At 37.8% G+C, this 21,602-nt stretch overlaps 2 protein-coding genes across 9 annotated transcripts in view; both read left to right on the top strand.

Annotated features, from left to right (window-relative positions):
• Positions 1-21,602, top strand: part of Sick (sickie) — a 626,930-nt gene that overhangs the window by 327,681 nt on the left and 277,647 nt on the right. For all 7 annotated transcript variants that reach the window (XM_076818204.1, XM_076818201.1, XM_076818200.1 and 4 more), the window contains one exon: positions 1,688-1,851. In XM_076818204.1, the coding sequence (XP_076674319.1) occupies positions 1,688-1,851 (164 nt within the window). The remainder of the gene's footprint in view (positions 1-1,687; positions 1,852-21,602) is intronic.
• On the top strand, positions 16,753-19,739 carry LOC143372219 (uncharacterized). Of its 2 annotated transcripts, XR_013086242.1 has the most exons (3): positions 16,753-16,989; positions 19,094-19,157; positions 19,512-19,739. XR_013086242.1 is itself a non-coding variant. In XM_076818259.1 (2 exons), the coding sequence occupies exon 1, from the start codon at positions 17,434-17,436 to the stop codon at positions 19,153-19,155; it is 1,722 nt and encodes a 573-aa protein (XP_076674374.1). In that variant the 5' UTR covers positions 17,182-17,433; the 3' UTR covers positions 19,156-19,157; positions 19,512-19,739. The 2 variants fall into 2 exon arrangements, 1 of the variants encoding a protein (XP_076674374.1); XM_076818259.1 differs by lacking the exon at positions 16,753-16,989 and having other exon boundaries at positions 17,182-19,157.

Here is a 21,602-nt window from a genome sequence, read left to right as displayed (position 1 = left end):
CAAAATGCTAATAGAACATTTGGTACCTTTTGCAGGGGCAACTCGTGCAGTTAATACAAAATACAGATTTGTTTTCTTTAATTTCTTGTATTTTTAATTATGTATATATGTTTTGAATTATGTGTGCACTGTTTTTGGAATCTTAAAAATGAAAATCATAAAATATATAATGTATATCCAATGGCGTCTTTATGTCATGGGCACTTTGGACAGTCGCCAGGGGCCCCATGATAGTAGGGGTCTCAAATAAAAAAAATCTGATTTTAAGTCTTACTCAGGGGCCCTAGCGCATTGCTTTGCCCAGGGGCCTCCATGATCTTAAGCCGCTTCTGTGTGTATCCTTTAAAGGTGAACTCCTTAAAGCTACTTAGGTACATCAATGGGTACTGATTGGAATATGTACAAGCGTCTCTAAGAGTGCATATTAACATTACCGAATATTACTGTAATAATGCTAATGACTACCATTACATTTTTAAATAAAGACGCATCAATATTAGTATAAATGTTGCAACTTAAGTACTCTAAAAAGAGGATTACAGATTCTAATCAGAATAAAATTGCAAAGAGGGGAGCATAGTCATTTCTAAAATGCAACTGGAAGTGCTCCACATAACGCGACTTTGATACTCCAAGACCACGGTGTAATAAGGAGGTGTTCCGACTCCGGTACAGAATGTGTGACTGTTGGTTCTAGTTCGTCTGGCGGCCGCTAGATCGGCGCTCAAGGAGACAAGGCTGACTTTTCGCGCATAAACGACTAAAAGTTCTACTACTACAATCACATAAATGCACGCGTACATGGATGTCTTATCACGACGCCTCTCGCGACGGCCAGAGGAACCACACAGAAATCGGCACACAAAATCGCTGGGGTAAAGGTGCTGAGTCGGAACACCTGTCTATTACACCGTGCCCAAGAGTAACAACTTGACGTTCGGTGTAACAAACGCTGCGCCAGCACTTTCATCTACGAAGAAATAAAATTTTTATTTTATCCTTTATATTATAATTTCGTGGAAACGGTCTCTGTTCCCGACCGATGTTCATGAATCATCTTCTTAGAAGTGCTGCAGAAACAACACATGTGCTTTCACATACAGTGTGTCCAAGTTAACTGAGAACGGTTAAATATTTCTTAAGCCAGTAAAGTTTTGAAAAAATTATTCCTACAGAACTTTTTGGTACAGTGGAGGACATTACGTAGTGTATATATACAGACTTTTGTAGGTACAGTAGTGTGGGAGAGTTCAAAGTCAACTTCATTCTTTCAATGGAGTGCATTATCTTTTCATTTATAACACGATAGCGTTTTTTAGACGAGTTCACGAAGTGCAACATGAGGTACTTCCATCCTATAGAACAGGCATGCACAACTGGATGCCCGCGGGCACAGAGGTGGGGGCAAGTGGCGACGTCACGCGCACTAGATGTGAATTGGGGAACTGCTCAAGTAGTGAGAGCGGAGCGCGCTTAACTATATACAAGCGGAACCACACGCAAAACAGCCACACCGTTTTTGGCTTTTACTGTTTTCAAACTGTTGAAAGATATTACTGTAGTTAGAGCAGTAGCTACACCATGGTAGTTCGAGAAACATTTAAAAGGATAGAATACGATTTTAGTCCGAATAACAGTAACGACCCTGTTGGGACGTTGGCTTCTAAATTGCTGTGTTTGTTACTAGATTGCCGTCTCCGTACAATAAGCAATCGGTCGTCGGTGGGGCAGGTGGCGGTCCCGGCGGTGTAACGACGAGCATACCCTTACCTGCCACCGTAGCTGCCACCAGAAGGTGTCCCCCAGACAAAGTTAGACCAGCTCCGACGCCGACGCATCAATCACAGCTTGGTAAGTTTCGTAGAATTTTGTCCTTCATCAAAAACTTTAGAGCGGCGGTCGTACGCAGTCGCGCGAAAGTGGATCCTTGATATTCTCATCAACAGACGAAATGTCCAATCGTCGTATAAAAACGCTATATTTAATGTGCATCTACTCCTAATTCAGGATCTAACCAAGCCCAGTCTGTATCATATCACGTAACAGGTGAGGCATTCAATTATAAATTTTGGAGGGGCTTAATTTGAAGAGTAATTATGGACCCTTAGGACCGATGTGTGTCGCCTGGGTTTTTTCTAGGCCAATCTGTTGTCAGTGTTAAGTGTACCGAACGAAGAATATATTAAGGTAGATCAGTTGTAGAGGTTAAACTTTGAAAATGCAATTTTTCAGTTTGACATCGATGTAACATTTATAGATTAATACGCTGACTGCCTTGGGGGTATTGATGATGAGCGCTTCAAGAATACGATTTTTTATTAACACTCTTACAGTAAATAAACTCTTACTTATTATTGCGTGGCAGTCAACGTGTTAGACAGAAAGCATTATCCATATAGAGCATATTACGTTAGAACACGAAGAGATCACAGAAAAATGACTATCTGGTCTGGACTCCACTTGCTTCTTCTAGAGTATCACTTAAACGAGATGCTGAGGCATATGCGAAGCATTTTATTAATTTCAAATGTAATTACGTAGTTACACGAACGCACAAGCTTGATAGCAACCAACCCCAAACGTCTACCGCGAAATAATAACCAACTTTCTAGTATGTACCTGAAACGCGTCTGATTCTGGCATTTGTTCCTTTCCTCATTTTAAGCCTCAGTCTTCCCCCTTTGAGACGCTTCATACTTCGTTTCCTTTGTTTCCACAAACAATTTCATGTTTAACAAATCTGGGTCTATAACGTGAGCTAAACCAAAACTTCCAATCTGACTTCTATTCGAATCGTGGGCGTCTCAATGTTCCATAAAATTCCGGAGTTACAGCAACATTCTTTCTTCTTCTTTTTTAAATCGTATTGGAAACGTGACCCAGCTGGCTGATCTTCTTAGCACGCCGAACTACGCACTACGCCGGACTTTAAGACACAAAGGTTGAACGAGGGTGCCAAGCGGCATAGTAGATTCGGTACCACGTTAAGAACACCCCATTAGCTATTAGTCCTGTGAATGGCTTTTAGCAACCCTTTGCGCATTTCTGGTTGCCGCGAGGAACCTGGACCACCACCATGGAAGTTGCCTTCCATGGGGGTACGCCAGCTCGTGTCCCCTTTTAAATATACGGCTTCTCTAGCCCAAACGTCGACCTTGTTCTCCCTCTGCCACCTCCCCAGCCCCTTCTTTTTCTCTCACACGCATACTCGAACGTTATTACACTCTCTTGCGCCCCGCTGCACTTACACGTGTATCGCTCCTCCGTATCACGTAGGTGTACGTAACAGCGTTCGACAAAAGTCCGTTTTATCAGCACGAGCCAGTGTATGCGTATCAGTATTTATTCGTATCTGTATCGAAGCACCTCGGTTACCCCATTTCATGCATTCGTGTGTTTCGAAAAGCGTACCAACACGTACGCGCCGTGAAACTCTATTAAGGTGCGCTCCCACGACGCGCGGAGTTCTCGCGCTGTACTCGCCGAGCCACGCGCTGTGGGAATGAGGAGCTCGGGCTCGCGCGGCTCGGCTCGCCTCGGGCTTCTTCCCGTACGTTGTCGGTAAATATGGTGCAAGTCAAAGAAAAGCTTATCTAGCTCGGCTACCGGCGGGAAATGGCGAGTCTAGCCGCACCGTGGGAACGCAACTTTACTATAGCATGGCTGGTAGTAGTGATGGGAATGATACTCGCCAATTACTGTCGATTGCTACCAGCAAAGTATCATTGTGTCAAAAGCATGCGTAGGTATATTACTCTTTTTTAATTACGTCTTGAATGTGGTCACTATCGATACTTTTACAATCTTAAAGGTAGGCTCTCACTACGCCTCGCCTCGGCGCAACTTCTTTTCGTACTCACATCTAGGTTCGCGTCACCTCGGGTTTTCCGTAACTGAAGTTATCTGAGCTTGCCTCGGTTCATGTGTTTGGTCAGTTGCTCAGAGAACCTCTTCCTTCCTCTTTTAGTTGTCACCGAAAGCGGTGGCCTTGCATCCACTCACTATGCCTCACCTCGCCCTTTCTTCCTCAAAATATTCTCAAGGAAGAATCCGCAGCTCGGGGTCGCGCCAAGGCGAGGCGAAGCGGATTCTTCCTGGAGAATATTTTGAGGAAGAGAGTCGTAGTGTGAGCCTACTGAATTGACGACTGCACAGGAATGTGTTAGATGACCAGACACATGAACCGAGGCAAGCCTAGATAACTTTAGGTACGGAAAACCGAGGCGACGCGAGCCTAGATGTAAGTGCAAAAGGAAGTTGCGCCGAGCCGAGGCGAGGCGAGGCGTAGTGAACCCAGACCTAACCCAGACCTTTAAGCCGGGTCCACGTTTGTTACCGCACCTCGCTTTGTTACCGCGACCTGTTACCTAGTTAACTGGTCACGGCAACTGCATACTGTGACTCGTTCCTTCATTCGACCGTTCCGATGAATATCTCGGAATCGTCATTTGTTGCCAGAATACTTCCGTACGTCAGAGTGCGTATCTAAAATACATTTTTGTCGCGAACTTTCTCATCTGTTAGTTAATACACTGCCCACTGATTCTTTGTATCAACTCACATGTATCAGCCTCGATTCTCCATACCAAGTACGTTCTCTTTCATTCCGTTTTGGATTTTCCAACTCAGTTTCTGATGATCGAATTGCTCGAATATCATGAGAGTGTATTGGATCAGCCCCATCGCTATCTAATAGCATGGACACGCGCGTATCGCGCGGCGGGTACCGCGCACGGACGGCGCTATTACCTACATCCATGATCGGCGCGAGGGGTAGGTAGTCCGCTCCGAGATGGGGTGGCACCCCATAGTTTATACTTTACTCTCAACTCCCACGTTTCTAGGGCGGCCACGGCCAGATGTGCACGCCGATTTACAGTGGCTCTCAACGTGCCCGCGTGCCGACAACAATGAACGTGCCCGAACGAAAGTGAAAGAGGACCGGTTCGTGTCCTGTTACGAAACACATTATCAAGTAAAACGGGTGCTCGGGATTTTTCAGCCGCCAATGGCGGTGCAGGAGACATGGCTGAAGTGAATTTCTAAGGCGAATGGAAGTGTATACCTACGTAATACGAATGGACGTTTGTAAAATATGGCACGAAAGAGCAGAGACATGGATAATCGAAGGGTCCTTGTAGAAAACACTATAAGTGCCAAAAATCAAATTTTATACCATAGTATTGTCATTGACACGTAGAATATTTTCCGACATTTTTGTTTCTTAAAGGGTTATGCCTAGTCAGGCGGTCGAAAAGAGGCGAATATTTGTGATTTTTTTTTGAAGAAGCGGAAGCGTATATTTTTACAGAACTTTTTGCGTTTCAAAGAGCAACATTTAAAGGACATTTGGTAATTTTTTCGTAGAAAAATATTTACGTTTATTATAAAATAACAAGCGACATCCAAGAAGCATTTTTAAAAATTTGCTTTCGCGGTGAGCACTGCCATTCGGAACCAGATTATCTAACATCAAAAAACAAAAAAGTTTTCGTTAGTATATTAATGTATCCTCAGGTTGACGGAGAGCATTTTCCGAAATATTAAGTTAAAACAACATGGCAGCTATTTAAAGTTGAAATCCTGATTTTTTCCTGCAAAAATCGCGCGAAAAAATCAGGATTTCAACTTTAAATAGCTGCCATTTTGTTTTAAATTAATATTTCGGAAAATTCTCTCCGTCAACCTGAGGACACATTAATATACTAACGAAATCTTTTTTGTTTTTTGATTTTAGATAATCTGGTTACGAATGGCAGTGCTCACCGCGAAAGCAACTTTTTAAAAATGCTTCTTGGATGTCGCTTGTTATTTTATTATAAGCGTAAATATTTTTCTACGAAAAAATTACCAAATGTTCTTTAAATGTTGCTCTTTTAAACGCAAAAAGTTCTGTAAAAATATACGCTTCCGCTTCTTCAAAAAAAAAATCACAAATATTCGCCTCTTTTCGGCTGCCTGACTCCTTAATTTTAGCAATTACAGTGCATTCTACAGGGACGCTTTAATTATGGGTAGCTTTTGATGTTAAATATTTGCTAGTAACTGGGTTCCTTAGGTTAATGTGGTTGTTTGTGTGTCTCGATAAAAAACAGAGAGGAAAGGTGTTTCATTAGTGTGCAGCATTCAGAAATGTGTCGGCAGTGAAAAGTTATGTCTTGAGGACGGTAGGGACGACACTTTGAAGTGTTTATTAGGCATCTATCTAGAGGAGTGTAAATATTTTCGTTGTAACGTCTAAGCTGGAAAATAAGCAGCTTCTAAGAGACGACAGTAATTTACTCTTCGAGCGAGATACGTGGTATAAGAGTGTCTCGTAGAATGATTGAATGCGTTATACGAAAATACATCGCTACCGTCAAGCGTAGGAAAATAAGTTGCAATGTCAAATATGTGAAAATATCTGCTCATTGGTTGCCTCAATGGTTCTCAAGTCTGGTAAAAAAAACTATAAAATAGTATGATCTAAAATTCCATTCTAGAAGCAGCTCACTCGGCCCTAGGAAGGTGAAAGCTAGTGAAATACATACAAAGAAGTTTACATGTTTCTTGGAATTCCAAACATTTATCTGAAATTTGATCGAATTTAGAATATGAGGCGTTTTCTAATTTATCAAAATATAAAGGTTGATACGTAAATGTAAAGAACTAAGTCGGCAGTTCTTTACTTTTTCTTCGATAGTAGATTCTGATAAAAAAGTAGTAAATCTTAAGTGTTATTGTCAGTTCATTCATATTAGATTACAAAAACCTCCCTCAGGCTTGAAATCTGATTTTTCCTCATAAATATTTTAATATTCAGTCGAAAGTGTTGTAACCTGATTAGGCACAACAATAGCACAAAACCGAGCAAACATAACACAGAAGAAAATGATGTTAAAGCATAAAAGAACATCGCAAGACTCGAACTCAACGATTTTTTAAGTTTTAATCTAGGATATTCACATCATATTAATGAAGGAGCACTTACGATTCACTAAAGTCACACTGATATCATACCACAAGCTTAAATCATTAACTATTAATCATAAAATCACCCCTCAGACCTTTTATTTCCCTTATCAAGATCCAAAGGCCAAGAAAGGAACAAAGTCAAATTTCTGAATTTAGTTACCTTTTCAAAATGGCTAGGTAAAAATATCTGATACGTTAAATATTATTTATGTCCATTGCCTCTGCAATATTGAGCACTTAAGCCGTTGGCCACTGTCCCAATCGTCCTTTGTGCGCCAGAATCGTTTTTTCGCGGCTACAAGTTTGCTCACCCCGCTTGTTTACACGGCTGAGAGCCACTGCAGGGTTTCAGAGGGATGCAGTTCTCTCGTATATGTATGTCGTGACAGTATCAAAGCCCGCGTGTTGCGAGCGGCTGGATACAGAATGCGTTTCAGTTCGAAATAGACTTCCACGTCCTATAACGTGTTCATAATATATGTACGAGGACGCACAATCGTTGGTACGTGCGTAGACAAGACGTACCGCGGTCCGTGGTTTACGATATTATTTTAGGAGCCCTCCGTTCTCTTTTTCATTTTTCCCTTCTTTTTTTACCGTTCGTCTCGCATCGAATAGACGGTCTAAGCGTCAAGCAGTATGCGCCTGGGTCATGGTCCTGATACATTGTATGTTGGTCTAGGACGACAATATTAAGACTCGCAAGGAACACTATTCAATTGATGGAATCACGCAGATTTTTTTTATATAGATCGAAAGTATTTGTCACAAAGGTCACAAAAATGTAAATTAAAGATGCTCCCAACAGCTGGTCTGACCTTGAAAAATCAACAAAGGTGGAACAGGGGATGAAGAAAAATGAGGGAAAGAGAATGACAAATCTGTCTGTTCAAATTTAAATATCTCTAGGGTAAAGGACCCAATTACTGACACCTAACCAATTACTGTGACCTTAAGCTATTTTACTTAAAATAACGAATAAATAAAGTATAGTATATAATATATAGTATAGATTATAGGTTGAATTACATAATTCCTTTTGTGTATGACTTTACAACGTTTATTTATTCGTTATTTTAAGTAAAATAGCTTAAGGTGTCAGTAATTGGGTCCTTTACCCTATTATATGAAAATATATTATAGTAAATGAATGATAATTCATTAATGATAGATAATAATTAGAAAAAATAAATGATAATAAATGATAATACTAATGATGTCAGTGACATGTTTAGACTGTCTCGTTGATCAAGGTATGAAAGATACAGTGTTCGCTCGTTGCAATCATTGTGAAATTTATTATTGCTTCAATCACTTTGTTAAACCTTCTTGTCGACAACATTATCATAAATGTAATGGTTAATATTACCCACTGTTGTGATTTCATTAGTATTATCATTTGTTATCATTAATTTTTTCTAATTACTATATGTCTATAATTAATCTATTATCATTCATTTACTATAATGTATTTTCATATAATAGAGATAATTAAATTTGAATACACGGATTTATCATTCTCTTTCCCCGGTTCCACCTTTGTCGATTTTTCAAGGTCAGACCAGCTTTTGGGAGCATCTTTAGTTTACATTTTTGTGACCTTTGTGACATGTACTTTCTATCTATAAAAAAAAATCTGCGCCATCCCATCATCGATTGAATAGTGTTCCTTGTTAGGGGTGTATGATTAGAGAATCTCGAAATAGGGTGAACTGTACAATAAAATTGGCACCCTAAGCGGAAATCTCAATTGGAATGTCTATATTTTTTTGTGAAGATTTTATATAGTTTTAATTTTCAGTTAATATCAATGATTATGAATTTCTCATTAAAATAAAACATCTTGAGTACCTATTAATTCTTTTGCTTTAAAAATAGGCATACAAGTACAATCATTGGCATCCTAAAATTTGAGGTTATATAGAAAAACATTTGTAGTTAAAAACGAAGTTTAAAGTGTTTAAACAGACTATTTCATTCAGTATTAAATACTTACAACACTTAGTAAATCTGTATTTCAATCCAATACTTAGTTATAAAGCGACAAAATATACTTAACGTGACGGCCGGAAAAGTTAGCCATTTCTAAGAATTTTTTCAGCAATAATTTACTGTTTTCATAGAAAATTTTTACCTACTTTTAGTGCGCTTTTATTTCGGACCAGCTTGCGTGGCGGGGTCTAGAAGATTAATTAATATATTAAAAAATATGGATGTTTTTCTATTTATTTTTTTTGTATGGTCTCTTAAGACAGCGCACTAAAATTAGGTAATAAAATTTTTCTATGAAAACTGTAAATTATTCATGAAAAAAATTCTTAAAAATGGCTAGTAAGCCAAAAGTATTTCCGGCCATCACAGTGGTGTTCCCCCTTAATGCAGGCATGCACGACTGGATGCCTTTTTTATCGTAGTGAAATCTTTAAAAGACAACCTGGCACACCTCCCCTTCCCCCGCGAGGAAGGGTAGTGTGGGATTCTTACCCAGTAAAACCCCGCGGTGACCACCATCAGCGCGCAAAGGGAAGCACTGCGAACTCTGAAGAACACATCGCGGTGTTCCCCCACAACTGAATGGCGCAGGTGTCCGTGGCCACAGAGGTGCGGGCAAATGGCGACGTCACGAGCACTAAGAGATGGGAACAGGGTTGCCAGGGAATTCTCTACGCGTGAGGAAGACATGACGTCACATAGACCTATGCTACACTAATGAACTTGTGCACGCCATGCGGGAATTGTGGTACGTCATCAACACAAGTATACCGTTATTGCTGTACGCGTCCACGCTGTCATTCATTCCCTACATTTGGCAACCCTGGTGAGGAGTGGGAAATATCTCAAGCAGTGGAAGCGCAGCGCCGCGTAAGTAACATATTGAAAGGGGCTGTGTGCATTGCTGCACCCGTGGCTCTGCTGGCTGTTGTGCTCGCGGTGATCAGCGGGCGTCCGTATCGCCAATTGTGTGGGTTATACAGTTAAGGAACTAGTTTTCGATCAGTTTAGAGGGCTTCCTGCTTTAATATTTATTTTTAACCTAATAAAACTTTAAACCTTAGTTTTTTTATACTAAAAGATGAATTAATGTTTAAACTTTAAGGAAAAATTTTAAAAAGTTGAAAATAAATATAATTTAATTATTTATAAGGTATGGAATAATAAGGTGACTAGGAGCTAGTTTTTGATCATATAAAATACATGGGAACTAATTACCTATCGGGTAAGGTACTAATATTTTATCAGAAAGTCATACTAAATAAAAATAAAGTACCAAATAAACTTACTTTTAGTATTATACCATCTAAATTTATTTTTTTTTATAATTTTATAATGTCCTAACCTATTTCTTATTCAGGTGATCAAAAATTAGTTCCACAAGAAAAAATTGGAACTAAATAATGATCACTGATTTTTCAAGCAAAGTGATATATATAATACTAAAATTCTTGCGCTACATTGTAAACTGAACTATTATAAGCAAAATGTATGAAAATAACCTTTAATACCGCAACAACCAGCAAAGAAATCGACTTCGACGTCGATGGTGATCTCTTACTTCGAACATTAGGAGATGGCGTTCAACAGGGGCTTCCTTCAAGTGGGCTACCTTACACATTTATTTTCACGAACACTAACAATTCTAACTGCTTTCATATAAAACATATATATTTTTGAATTATCAATTTTTATGTTAGTAATTATTTCAAACAATGATTTATTGACATAAACTTAAAAGAACGATTTATTTCACGAACTGATAAAAAATTAGTGCCCGATCAAGAACTAGTTCCTTAACGGTACATATACGCTGACACGATCAGTGCTCGAGCTGTTCTCTACTCCTCGTCCACTCCTCGTGTCGTCACTATTTGCCCGTGGCTTTGATCGCCGCTGCGCTAGCGACCATCAGCTGGCGCGCGGCCCGTGCCCTCGGAGCCGCCAGTTGTGCACGCCTGTTTTAATGAGTGCGAATGGCGAGAAGTATTTATATCGACTTGCCATTTGGCACGACTGCGAATCGATTCACTGGTGTGACCGATCCCTTTCAAGTAGGACCGAATTATCCAGTACGGCCCCTGCGGGAAATCTTTCCCCAGAAATCATCGTTTTCATAAAGCCGGCTACAGTGGCGCAGTCGCGTGTAGTGACAGCTTAACCTCCGCCACCCAGTAAGCTCGATAAATTTTATGGCTACCCTGTTCCCGAATACCGGAACCCCCCCAGCATTTCTCCTAACCCTCTTCCGTCTTTCCAAGGGTAGAAATGTTGCAGCTGCTACTCCCTATCGAGAAAGCAGAATGCTCTTGATTTTTGCTGCTTTGGTAATCATTTCGTATAAATACGAGCGTCACGAGACACATTACGCAAAGAGTCTAATTAGTAAAATTATATCGTGCGATTAAGTTAAAAGTACTGAATCGGAGTCATTGATACGTGGGTGTATATTTTCTTGCTCTATTTAAGTATTGTTCAAGAATATAAATGGGACAGCAATTGCAGACTTTGCAGCAAGAACGGGAGCTCCAAATGTTTTAGTTTTTTGGAAAACTAATAAAAACAGTTTTAACAAAATATTTTTAGACATATGTTCAAAGTATTTTACCCTCTCAAAGGCTACATATTAACACAACATTTAGCACTATTCTTAAGGAGTAATATCTTTTCACTATGGCAGGGTGAATTTTCAAAATTTGCAGCTGCCTCCTTTTCCACCAAATTGTATAAAAATCTATTTAGCTCGACTGAATAATTGCACTAAACATCATTATAGTAGTACATGGAAACATATCAGAAAGCGTAAATCTACACAATTTTAGAAAAATTATAGTGGAATATAAGAGAGCTGCTGCTTTCTTTCACCAAATCCAAATAGGATGCAAGTATAGTGCCTCTACGAGCTATAGTGACTTAGGTGCGAGCGAGCTCAGCGGGGTCTTAACCTTGCTGGGTACGGGCCGCTAAACGTGACCCCCACTACCTCTTGCAGGACTGTGTTTAGGGAAGACCAGGACAAAACCGGGGCCTCATTGGGCTCCCGGGACTATTGTCATCACATATTAAATACAAATACAGTAGTAAAGCTTACAAGGGAAGATTTCGAACCCGAAAATTCAAAAAATTCTGAAACTTTGTCAGTATGTAGGGGATGTCCTCCTGATTACAACGCAATTTTTGTTTGCTGCCCAAATTCACTCGAAGGGGGTGAAATTAACCCCTGAAAATTCGGCTATTTTCCGATTTTGCGTTATAACTCGCGAACTGTAAGAGATAGAAAAAAAGTTTCAAGACAAAAGTTACTTCTTTTAATTAGATCTAGAATTTGGTAAAAATATTATTTTACATTTCACGAATTATAACACAGAATCGGAAAATAATCAAATTTTCAAGGGTCAATTATTACACCCCCTTGGAGTGAATTTAGGCAGCAAACAAAAATTGCGTTGTAATCAGGAGGAAATTCCCTACATATCCACAAAGGTTCAGAATTTTTTGAATTTCCCTTGTTAGTTGGTGTCTTTTAATAATGATAAACCGTATCTTCAATTTCTTTTTTATTTTATTAAAATCGAAGTTGTAACAGTTAATCTTTAGGGCCCCGCGTTGGTCCTGGTCTTCCCTAAATACAGTCCTGCAAGAGGTAGTAGGGGACATGTTTAGCGGCCCGTACAGAGCAGGGTATCGGTTAGGACCCCGCTGAGTGACCTCACACCTACAGTGGCTCGCATTAATATTCGGACACTTTTTAAAATCGCATAACTTTTTTAGAATTGGTCCAAACAACTTGAGTTTTTTTTGAGAAGCTAGTAGGATTAGTTTGCTACCTGACGCGTTTCGTCGTTTTGAAAAAAAAAATGTATTTGGTTAGAATAGCGAAAAGAATAGTAAAGGTCGATTTTTAAACTTTTTTTGTGAGCTTGTAATGAAAATTAAAAAAAAAACATTTGTAGATTGCAGTAAGTTGTATACGTGCCTAAAATTTCATCAAAATCGGTTAACGTTGCTCCGAGGTACAAACGTTTAAAGATCGCAGAATAAGGTCGAGAATCGCTGATTTCGGGAATTTTCGCAAGCGGGTTTTTTTTGAATTTTCATTACAAGCTCACAAAAAAAGTTTAAAAATCGACCTTTACTATTCTTTTCGCTATTCCAACCAAATACATTTTTTTTCAAAACAACGAAACGCGTAAGTTAGCAAACTAATCCTCCTAGCTTCTCAAAAAAACTCAAGTTGTTTGGACCAATTCTAAAAAAGTTATGCGATTTTAAAAAGTGTCCGAATATTAATGCGAGTCACTATAGCTCGTAGAGGCACTATATGTAGTACATAGCACCCTTATATCTTGGGACCGAATTATCGCATCTGCCTCTTTCTTGCGCCAATATATTCAGAATTCTTGTTTACAATCAGTGCTGCCTGTAACTCCATATAAAAAAATTATGTAGCTGCTTCCTTGCAGGAATGTTTTGAATTTGTGAAGTTAATTGGCAAAGCAGAAAAATGACACAAAATCCTCAAATGTTCATGTCTAATGTTTGGATTCAAGATTTAGTGATAATCTTATCGTGATCAGTCTTTTGTTCCGTCGAAAAGCTCTCTTAAATGTGTCGTTTATGCTTCGACGTGGAGTCGAAGTAGCTTAATGCTTGAAACTTCATGCACTACATGATCCCCCTGTTACAGGTCTGTATTGGCAGAACCCTACATCATACGTGGGTACCTATACCCATGCATGCGTACGCCTATACATTACAGATTACTTACTTCCCAGAGTGTATATCAGATTCATGTACAGTGCGGTGTACACAGTGTTTGCTTCAATTAGTAAGGGTGTTACTAGGGCTTAGTACAAGCCCGCAGATGAAATGCAGCCGCAAGGAGAGGCTTATTAACTCCGGTCCCAAGATTATCTTGAATTCCTTAATCGTTAAAGACCTCTGACGGCGTGGACGAAAAAAATTGTTTGCCATTTTACGTAAAATGGTTGAAATTTTCTTAAAAACGGCAGAGCATGAATTGCCAGATATTAGCATCCGTTACCTTGAAATTTATATTATTAAAGCTAAGACTGTATACAATACGTACCATAACGTGAAGTGTACGTTGCAGTTATTAATACGTCCTGAATTTTTTTCATACGCACAATCTATTTAAAAATCTGGAATAATTTAATTTATACTTTTAACTTCCTTGTACAAATTAGAATAATCATTGTGCACGGATAAAAGTGTATAGGTATTTTTGTGTTTTCATAATGTTTTGATAGCTTGTCCTTTTTGGGTCCTTTTGTAATTCAAATTTTCGGCGAAGTAAAGCTTAATATGTAACTTACACAAACTAGTTTACAAGGTACACAGATTGACAATTTGGTATATTCTGCAAGAAATATTTATTTATTTGCACATGTTAATATAGGAACATACTTTGTGTATGATTTGAATGTGCACAAAATATATGGTTATTACTGTATATGTTCCATTCTTCTAAGTCCACTTGAAAAATATAATTAGTATTAAATTTCTTGTCTCTATTTTCGACAGTGCTAAATTTTGCATATATTCAATGACACTATGAAACTATATAAAAGACACCTGAAAATTTCCAGTTGAGAATTGAATTCTTTGTACATTCTGCGTACTGTCTAGATGAAAATACACTGCCGAACACATGGCAAATAATACACAGTTATTTATTAGATCCTAAAAAAATTACTTACAGGTGAGAACCCCAAATTGTAGTAAGAATTACTAAAGAGAGAAGAAATTGCTCGGACAAAAATGTTCTTATAAAAATAGTAAAAATAGGTTTTGTGATAAAACTTTTATCACATTACGAGTTTTTTTTTTAATATATTGTATTTTACAGGAAAAAATTTTATTTTTCACTGAACGCGTACATTGAATGTTAGAATGTGGGGAGGATCACGGGTTACTAGCAGCATCAGTCATTGCACGATCTTCCGGCATACTGTGATCTCATCGCGTGCCTGGTAATCCCTTTGGAATTTCATAAGAACTCAGCTGTGTAGGGAAAAAAAGGAGAAGGTCCGCGTTTGTCAACTTGTGGAGTGTGCGCATAACATCTCTCCTAATGTATCCAGTTATAATTACGCCGCGTGGCTACAAGTAGGAAGTACCTAGCGGATATTTCTGAGGGAAGAAGGGTTGGTTAAGACGGATTCCATTACGTTAATCATACTGCGTCCGCACCATGTGGATGCAGAGTGATATGGGCGTACATTTCAAGAAAGATGAAACAGAAATTCAGGGAAAGAAGGAGAGCAAATAGAATACTGCTACGTTATATGATAAACCATACCGCTGACTTGTTGGGGAAAACTGACTAACAAGGGAACATCCCGAACCCGGAACTTCAAAAAATTCTGAAACTTTGTGAAAACGTAGAAAAGTTCCTCCTGATTATAGCGCAATTTTTGTTTGCTGCCTAAATTCACTCCAAGGGGGTGTAATAATTGCCCCTTGAAAATTTGGTTATTTTGCGATTTTGTGTTATAACTCATGAACTGAAAAATAATATTTTGTACCAAATGCTAGATCTAATTAAAAGAAGTAACTTCTGTCTTGAAACTTTTTTTCTATCTCTTCCAGTTCGCGAGTTATAACATAAAAGCAGTAAATAGCCGAATCTTCAGGGGTTAATTTCACCCCCTTCGAGTGAATTTGGGCAGCAAACAAAAATTGCGTTGTAATCAGGAGGAAATCCCCTACGTTTTCACAAAGTTTCAGAATTTTTTGGATTCTCGGGTTGGGGATCTTCCCTTGTAAGAAGGAACACCGCGAACCCTTACTCACCGATTGGAACGCAAGTTGGTGGGTTTTTATTATTATTAATATTATTAAACGTCTTTATTACAAACAAAGAAACAAGCAAACAAACAAAACACAGCAAATAGCAAAACAGAGAGAAACGCGACAAATGCAAAGGCGGGGTTCAGTCAAGGACTGTTTTTCAACCCAACCTAAAACGTGAACTTAACCTAGGCTTAAAATTAGTACAAGAAAAGTAAAGAAAAGGAAATAAGAGAAACGAAGAGAAGACGAACCGACCAAATCGCAAAATATGATTTGTAGAAAAATTATAACGCATGAAGCAGTAGGAAAGATTTGCAAGGAGATTTGAAAGAGGAGGGGTCGGAAGAGCGCGGATTTCGGAGGGAAGCGAATTATGAAAATGGGTTTTTAGAGTGACTCAAGACAAGTGTAACGGCATGTTTCATCATTCGTGCCCAATCGCCTTTGAGGGGTTATCGCAGTCAGTAAGGTCAGAAAAAGAACGATTCTTTGGGAATTTATTTCTGAAAGTATATGCATAGTTTTAGGCAAAATTTTTGAAAAAAGTTTTTTCGCCAGGTATTTTTTTTTAATTAATTAGTCGCTTATTGTACCATTAAACTTTTTTGATACATTTCTTTCTGTCTCTTGTACCTTAGAGGTTATACCCGAAAAAATAAGATTACCTGTTTTTCTTTGAGATTAATTGTCACGCCCTTAATGGACGATTGGGTACGAATGAAACATACCGCTATTCTTGTCTCGGGTCACTCTATAAATCCGCAAAGTTGCGTTCCAAACGGTGAGTAATGGTTCGAGATGTTCTCTTGTAAGTCCATATTTCTGAATTTTTGACAAATGTGAATTTGAAGTTTAAGCTATTGCAATGAATCAAGTAATAATTAAAAGCTATCGCAAAATATATATGTTCTTCCCCGTATGATTTTTTATTAATCCATCGTTGTAAAAAACTAAGAAAGTAATTGCTTGCATTAATCCTTAAGGGGGGAATTTCTTTTTTTTTGGTCAAAAAATCGATTTTTTGTTTTTTACAGAATCTTGTAGTTTAACTTTGTAGGAATGTCTCTGCAAAATTTTAAGTCAAAATTCATAAAATTTTCAAAGTTATGGACTTTTGAAGTAAGGTATATATTTGGCGGCAAGTGATCGAGCGATCGATACTCCCAGAATCCATGGTACTGTTGTAAAACGTTTATGTTATTGGAGTCGTAGTTTTCTAACAGCCAAGTTCAAATGTATTTGCAGTGACATAAGCATAATTTGACAAAGACATCTTTAGTGACTTCGTTTCGTTCGCCTTGACTCTTGAGCAGTTAGGCCTAAAAGGACGGTGTCAACAGCTGCGGAGCAGACCTACGGTCTGCTTACAAGTACGTGTCGAAAGACAATTTCCAGATGTGAGAAGGAAAAGTCTCTCTATCCTCTTGAACTCTTTAGAGATATTTGTTCGCTTACGTTGCTTGGAACGAGCAGAATGTCTTCGGCTTTTGAAACGTGCACTTCGCTCTCTTCCTGTGAATCTCGATATTATTGTGTTATTGTTTAAACTGTTATTTGTGTTTTTGTTTAAACTGTTATTTGTGTTTTTGTTATTAGTTATTTATGATCTCTTTCTTTGTTTTGTTTTGTCATAGTTTTATTGTTAAATAACTTCATTTGAACACGAGTGCCATGGATAGAAAGCAGCATAGAGGAAGTTCTACGCGTGCTGATAGAACTAAAAAAAGGAAATTCACGGGAAATATTCATACTCGTGAAAGAGAAATTTCATTTGCGAGTACGTCTGCTAAAAAATTAGCATCAACGAATCTTGAAGATTTTACTGTGAATCCAAGCCATGGATATCGGATTATTGCTTTTTTATCAGTTTTCACTGCAATATCTCAATTTGTTGTATGTAAAGTGTGTAAAGGACAAGTGAATTTTTGTGAAACTAATTCTCGTGGATTAGGATTTAAAATCACAATAGAGTGTAAATGTGGTTCTCAATACATAAATTCGTGCCCTTTGATCGATGGTAAATCCTATGAAATAAATAGAAGAATTATTTTAGTTTTGAGAATGTTGGGAGTTGGCAAAGAAGGTTTAAATACATTTTGTGGCCTCATGGACATTTGTCAAGGAATTAGTTCCACTCTATATTATACTTCTTTAGATAGTATATATTCAGGAGCTAAAACAGTTTTTGATATTTTGAGAAGGAAAGCAGTAGAAGAGGAAAAAATAAAAAATGCTGAAAATGGGAACCCGATGACAGAGATCACAGTCTCCGGCGATGGTACATGGAAAAAGAGAGGATTCAATTCATTATTTGGAGTCACATCACTTATTGGAAAATATTCTAGCAAAATAATCGATATCGTAGTGAAATCTTCATATTGCCATGGTTGTAAAGTGTGGGAATCAAAATCTGGTACGGTGGAATACGACCTGTGGATGGAAGAACACAAGGACGAGTGCACTGCTAACCATAGCGGGTCGTCCGGAAAGATGGAAGTGGATGGCATGAAGGAAATGTTCCTGCGATCTGTAGAATATTTTGGAATAAGATATAGAAACTATATTGGTGATGGAGACACAAAGACATTTAAAGCATTGCTCGAGGAAAATCCATATGGTGACGATTTTATATTGAAGAAAAAAGAATGTGTAGGTCATGTAGAGAAACGTATGGGATCGCGGCTAAGAAACATAAAGAAGACCAAGAAACTCGGAGGAAAAAATAAATTAACTGATAAATTAATTAAACAATTAACAGTGTACTATGGTTTAGCTATCAGAAGACATTCAGGTTCTATCGATGACATGTACGAAGCTATATGGGCAACATATTATCATAAAATATCTTCAGATAAATATCCCAAACACATGTACTGTCCAAAGGGGTCTGGTAGTTGGTGTAAATGGCGTAAAGCTGAAGCTGAAGGTACTCTTAAACAATTTAACCACGAGCCACCACTTCATGAAGACGTTGCAAAAGAAATAAAATCAATTTATGAAGATTTATCTTCAAAAGAATTATTAGAAAGGTGTTTGGGTGGTGAAACTCAAAATAACAATGAGAGTTTCAACTCGTCGCTCTGGCGACTTGCCCCCAAACACCTTCATTGTGGACTGAAAACAATTGAGATTTCAGCATTTATAGCAGCAGGCATTTTTAATGAAGGCTGCTATGCAATTTTAAATATCATGGACAATATTGGTATCGTTATTGGAGATCAATGCAAAAGTTTCGCCACGACTAGAGATGAATGGCGATTACAAAGATCGGCGAGACGAAGCCTTGAAGCAACGAAAAAGGCCCGTACAGAGGCTAGAATGGCAAATTTAGAAAAAAATCAATTCGACGAGCAAGAGGAAGGAATAATCTACGGACCTGGAATAGCTGATTAGTTGTAAGTACCTGATATTTGTTCAGTAACTGCACTACAAACTTTAAACGCGTTTTTCTCGACACAACTTTTTCGTAGCTGGTTGACATGATTTAAAAAAAAGTACTGGATCGATCAACTTGAAATTTTAACTGCATGTTAAGAAAGAATTCTTTTATCGTTTGACCTACAGGCAAGACGATAGGTTGTATATATTTTTTTTAATTATCAAAAGTTCGGGTAATTTTTTGCAAAAAATCGAACATCTGAATTTAAACAGTTACCATTTCTCGAAAAATATATTTTTTTTATTCATTGTAGGTCAAACGATAATTATATGTGTATAAAATAAAATCTCATTAGAATTTTTGATTTCAGATAAACTGGAGGGCAGATATCATGTCAACCGTTAATGAAGCAATTGTGCGGAGCGTCCTAGTTCACGGGCAACTGAAACTGTATTTTTAAGTGAACTGAACTGAAAAAATTTATATAACATAATGAAAGTGTTACTAACACATATACAAAGTTTCAAATTAATTAATGTTACATTTTTGTTTATAAAAAATCCTAAAGTATCGATATTTTTGACCAAGAAAAAAGAAATTCCCCCCTTAAGGGGTTATGCCTAGTCAGGCGGTCGAAAAGAGGCGAATATTTGTGATTTTTTTTTGAAGAAGCGGAAGCGTATAATTTTACAAAACTTTTTCCGTTTAAAAGAGCAACATTTAAAGAACATTTGGTAATTTTTTCGTAGAAAAATATTTACGTTTATAATAAAATAACAAGCGACATCCAAGAAGCATTCTTAAAAAGTTGCTTTCGCGGTGAGCACTGCCATTCGGAATCAGATTATCTAAAATCAAAAAAACAAAAAAGATTTCGTTAGTATATTAATGTATCCTCAGGTTGACGAAGAGAATTTTCCGAAATATTAAGTTAAAACAACATGGCAGCTGTTTAAAGTTGAAATCCTGATTTTTTCGCGTAATTTTTGCAGGAAAAAATCAGGATTTCAACTTCAAATAGCTGGCATGTTGTTTTAACTTAATATTTCGGAAAATTCTCTCCGTCAACCTGAGGATACATTAATATACTAACGAAATCTTTTTTGTGTTTTGATTTTAGATAATCTGGTTACGAATGGCAGTGCTCACCGCAAAACCAAATTTTTAAAAATGCTTTTTGGATGTCGCTTGTTATTTTATTATAAACGTAAATATTTTTCTACGAAAAAATTACCAAATGTTCTTTAAAAGTTGCTCTTTTAAACGCAAAAAGTTCTGTAAAAATATACGCTTCCGCTTCTTCAAAAAAAATTCACAAATATTCGCCTCTTTTCGACCGCCTGACTAGGCATAACCCCTAAAGGCTTTTAAGATGGAATAATGCACTTGGTCAGTTTCTCATACACGTGCAAGAATACAGAATGATTGAATAAATTCCGTGGCGAATATGGTGGAAGTAAATACGTATATTTGTTTCAATTACGATGGGATTACGCAGGATGAACTGTTGCCGGGTAAACCGACTTTACCACCACATGAATCCCCGACTCGCAGGCCTACCATAAGCTTCGTAATCCTGCAGGAATCTCCCAAAGAGACACCTTGGAGTATGAGGGAAAGAAAGAAAAACCCCTCGTATTCGTCAGCACCGATATAAACTCCCTTTTTCATTTGTGTTGCGTTGGAAAGGGGGAAAGTAACAGGCGAAGGGATGTAGGAAGGGCTAAGGAGGAGGAAAGATGGCAGGAAGGTCGGCGATAGAGGGAGGAGAAAGGAAACTGGAGAGGAGCGCCAAGGAAGACAACGAGAGTAAATTGAAGTCGCGGAGCACACGTAAGACTTGCACCCGGTCTTTAACCCCGAAGCATCTGAGGAACCAGTGGTTCTCAGTGGCCTTAATAATGTGTTAATATATTCGCTGTGAAATTCGTTACGACTGCGTTGAATTCTAATGGCTTTATGCTCTTGTATATTTGATTCGAGTTTCAATTTTTAGGCGAGCTTAATTCGTATCAATATACCGTGACACATCTTAGCAATGAAAAGTATAACAAGTTGCAAATTTGTATATCAATTTTTTAAAACTTCTTTAATGTCCGGAATTTTATTTGAATTTTGCGTATAAATTGATTAATATTTGCTGAATAGAAACAATGAATTTACTGAGGAATTTGAAGAATCCTTAAAAGGGTTCATATGTTTTGGCTGTTTTCAGTTGCAAATTTATTAAGATGAGGGAGATTTACATTTACGTATAACAGGTATCGATTCTTCGGTCTTAGTTTTGTTGAGAAATTATTGAAGAGAAAATATTCAATCAGCCATAATTTTTTATTTATTTAATTCATTTCAATATGTAAAAAATATGACATTGTATTCTACTTCAGTTACCAAAGTTTGCATTATAACAGCAATTCGTTAGGTGGAGCAAAATTATAATTAAAAGAAAATTGTATTTCAT

Source organism: Andrena cerasifolii, chromosome 8 (assembly GCF_050908995.1).
Source record: "Andrena cerasifolii isolate SP2316 chromosome 8, iyAndCera1_principal, whole genome shotgun sequence".
Classification (NCBI taxonomy): Eukaryota; Metazoa; Arthropoda; class Insecta; order Hymenoptera; family Andrenidae; genus Andrena; species Andrena cerasifolii.
This window is presented reverse-complemented; position numbering and strand designations above follow the sequence as displayed.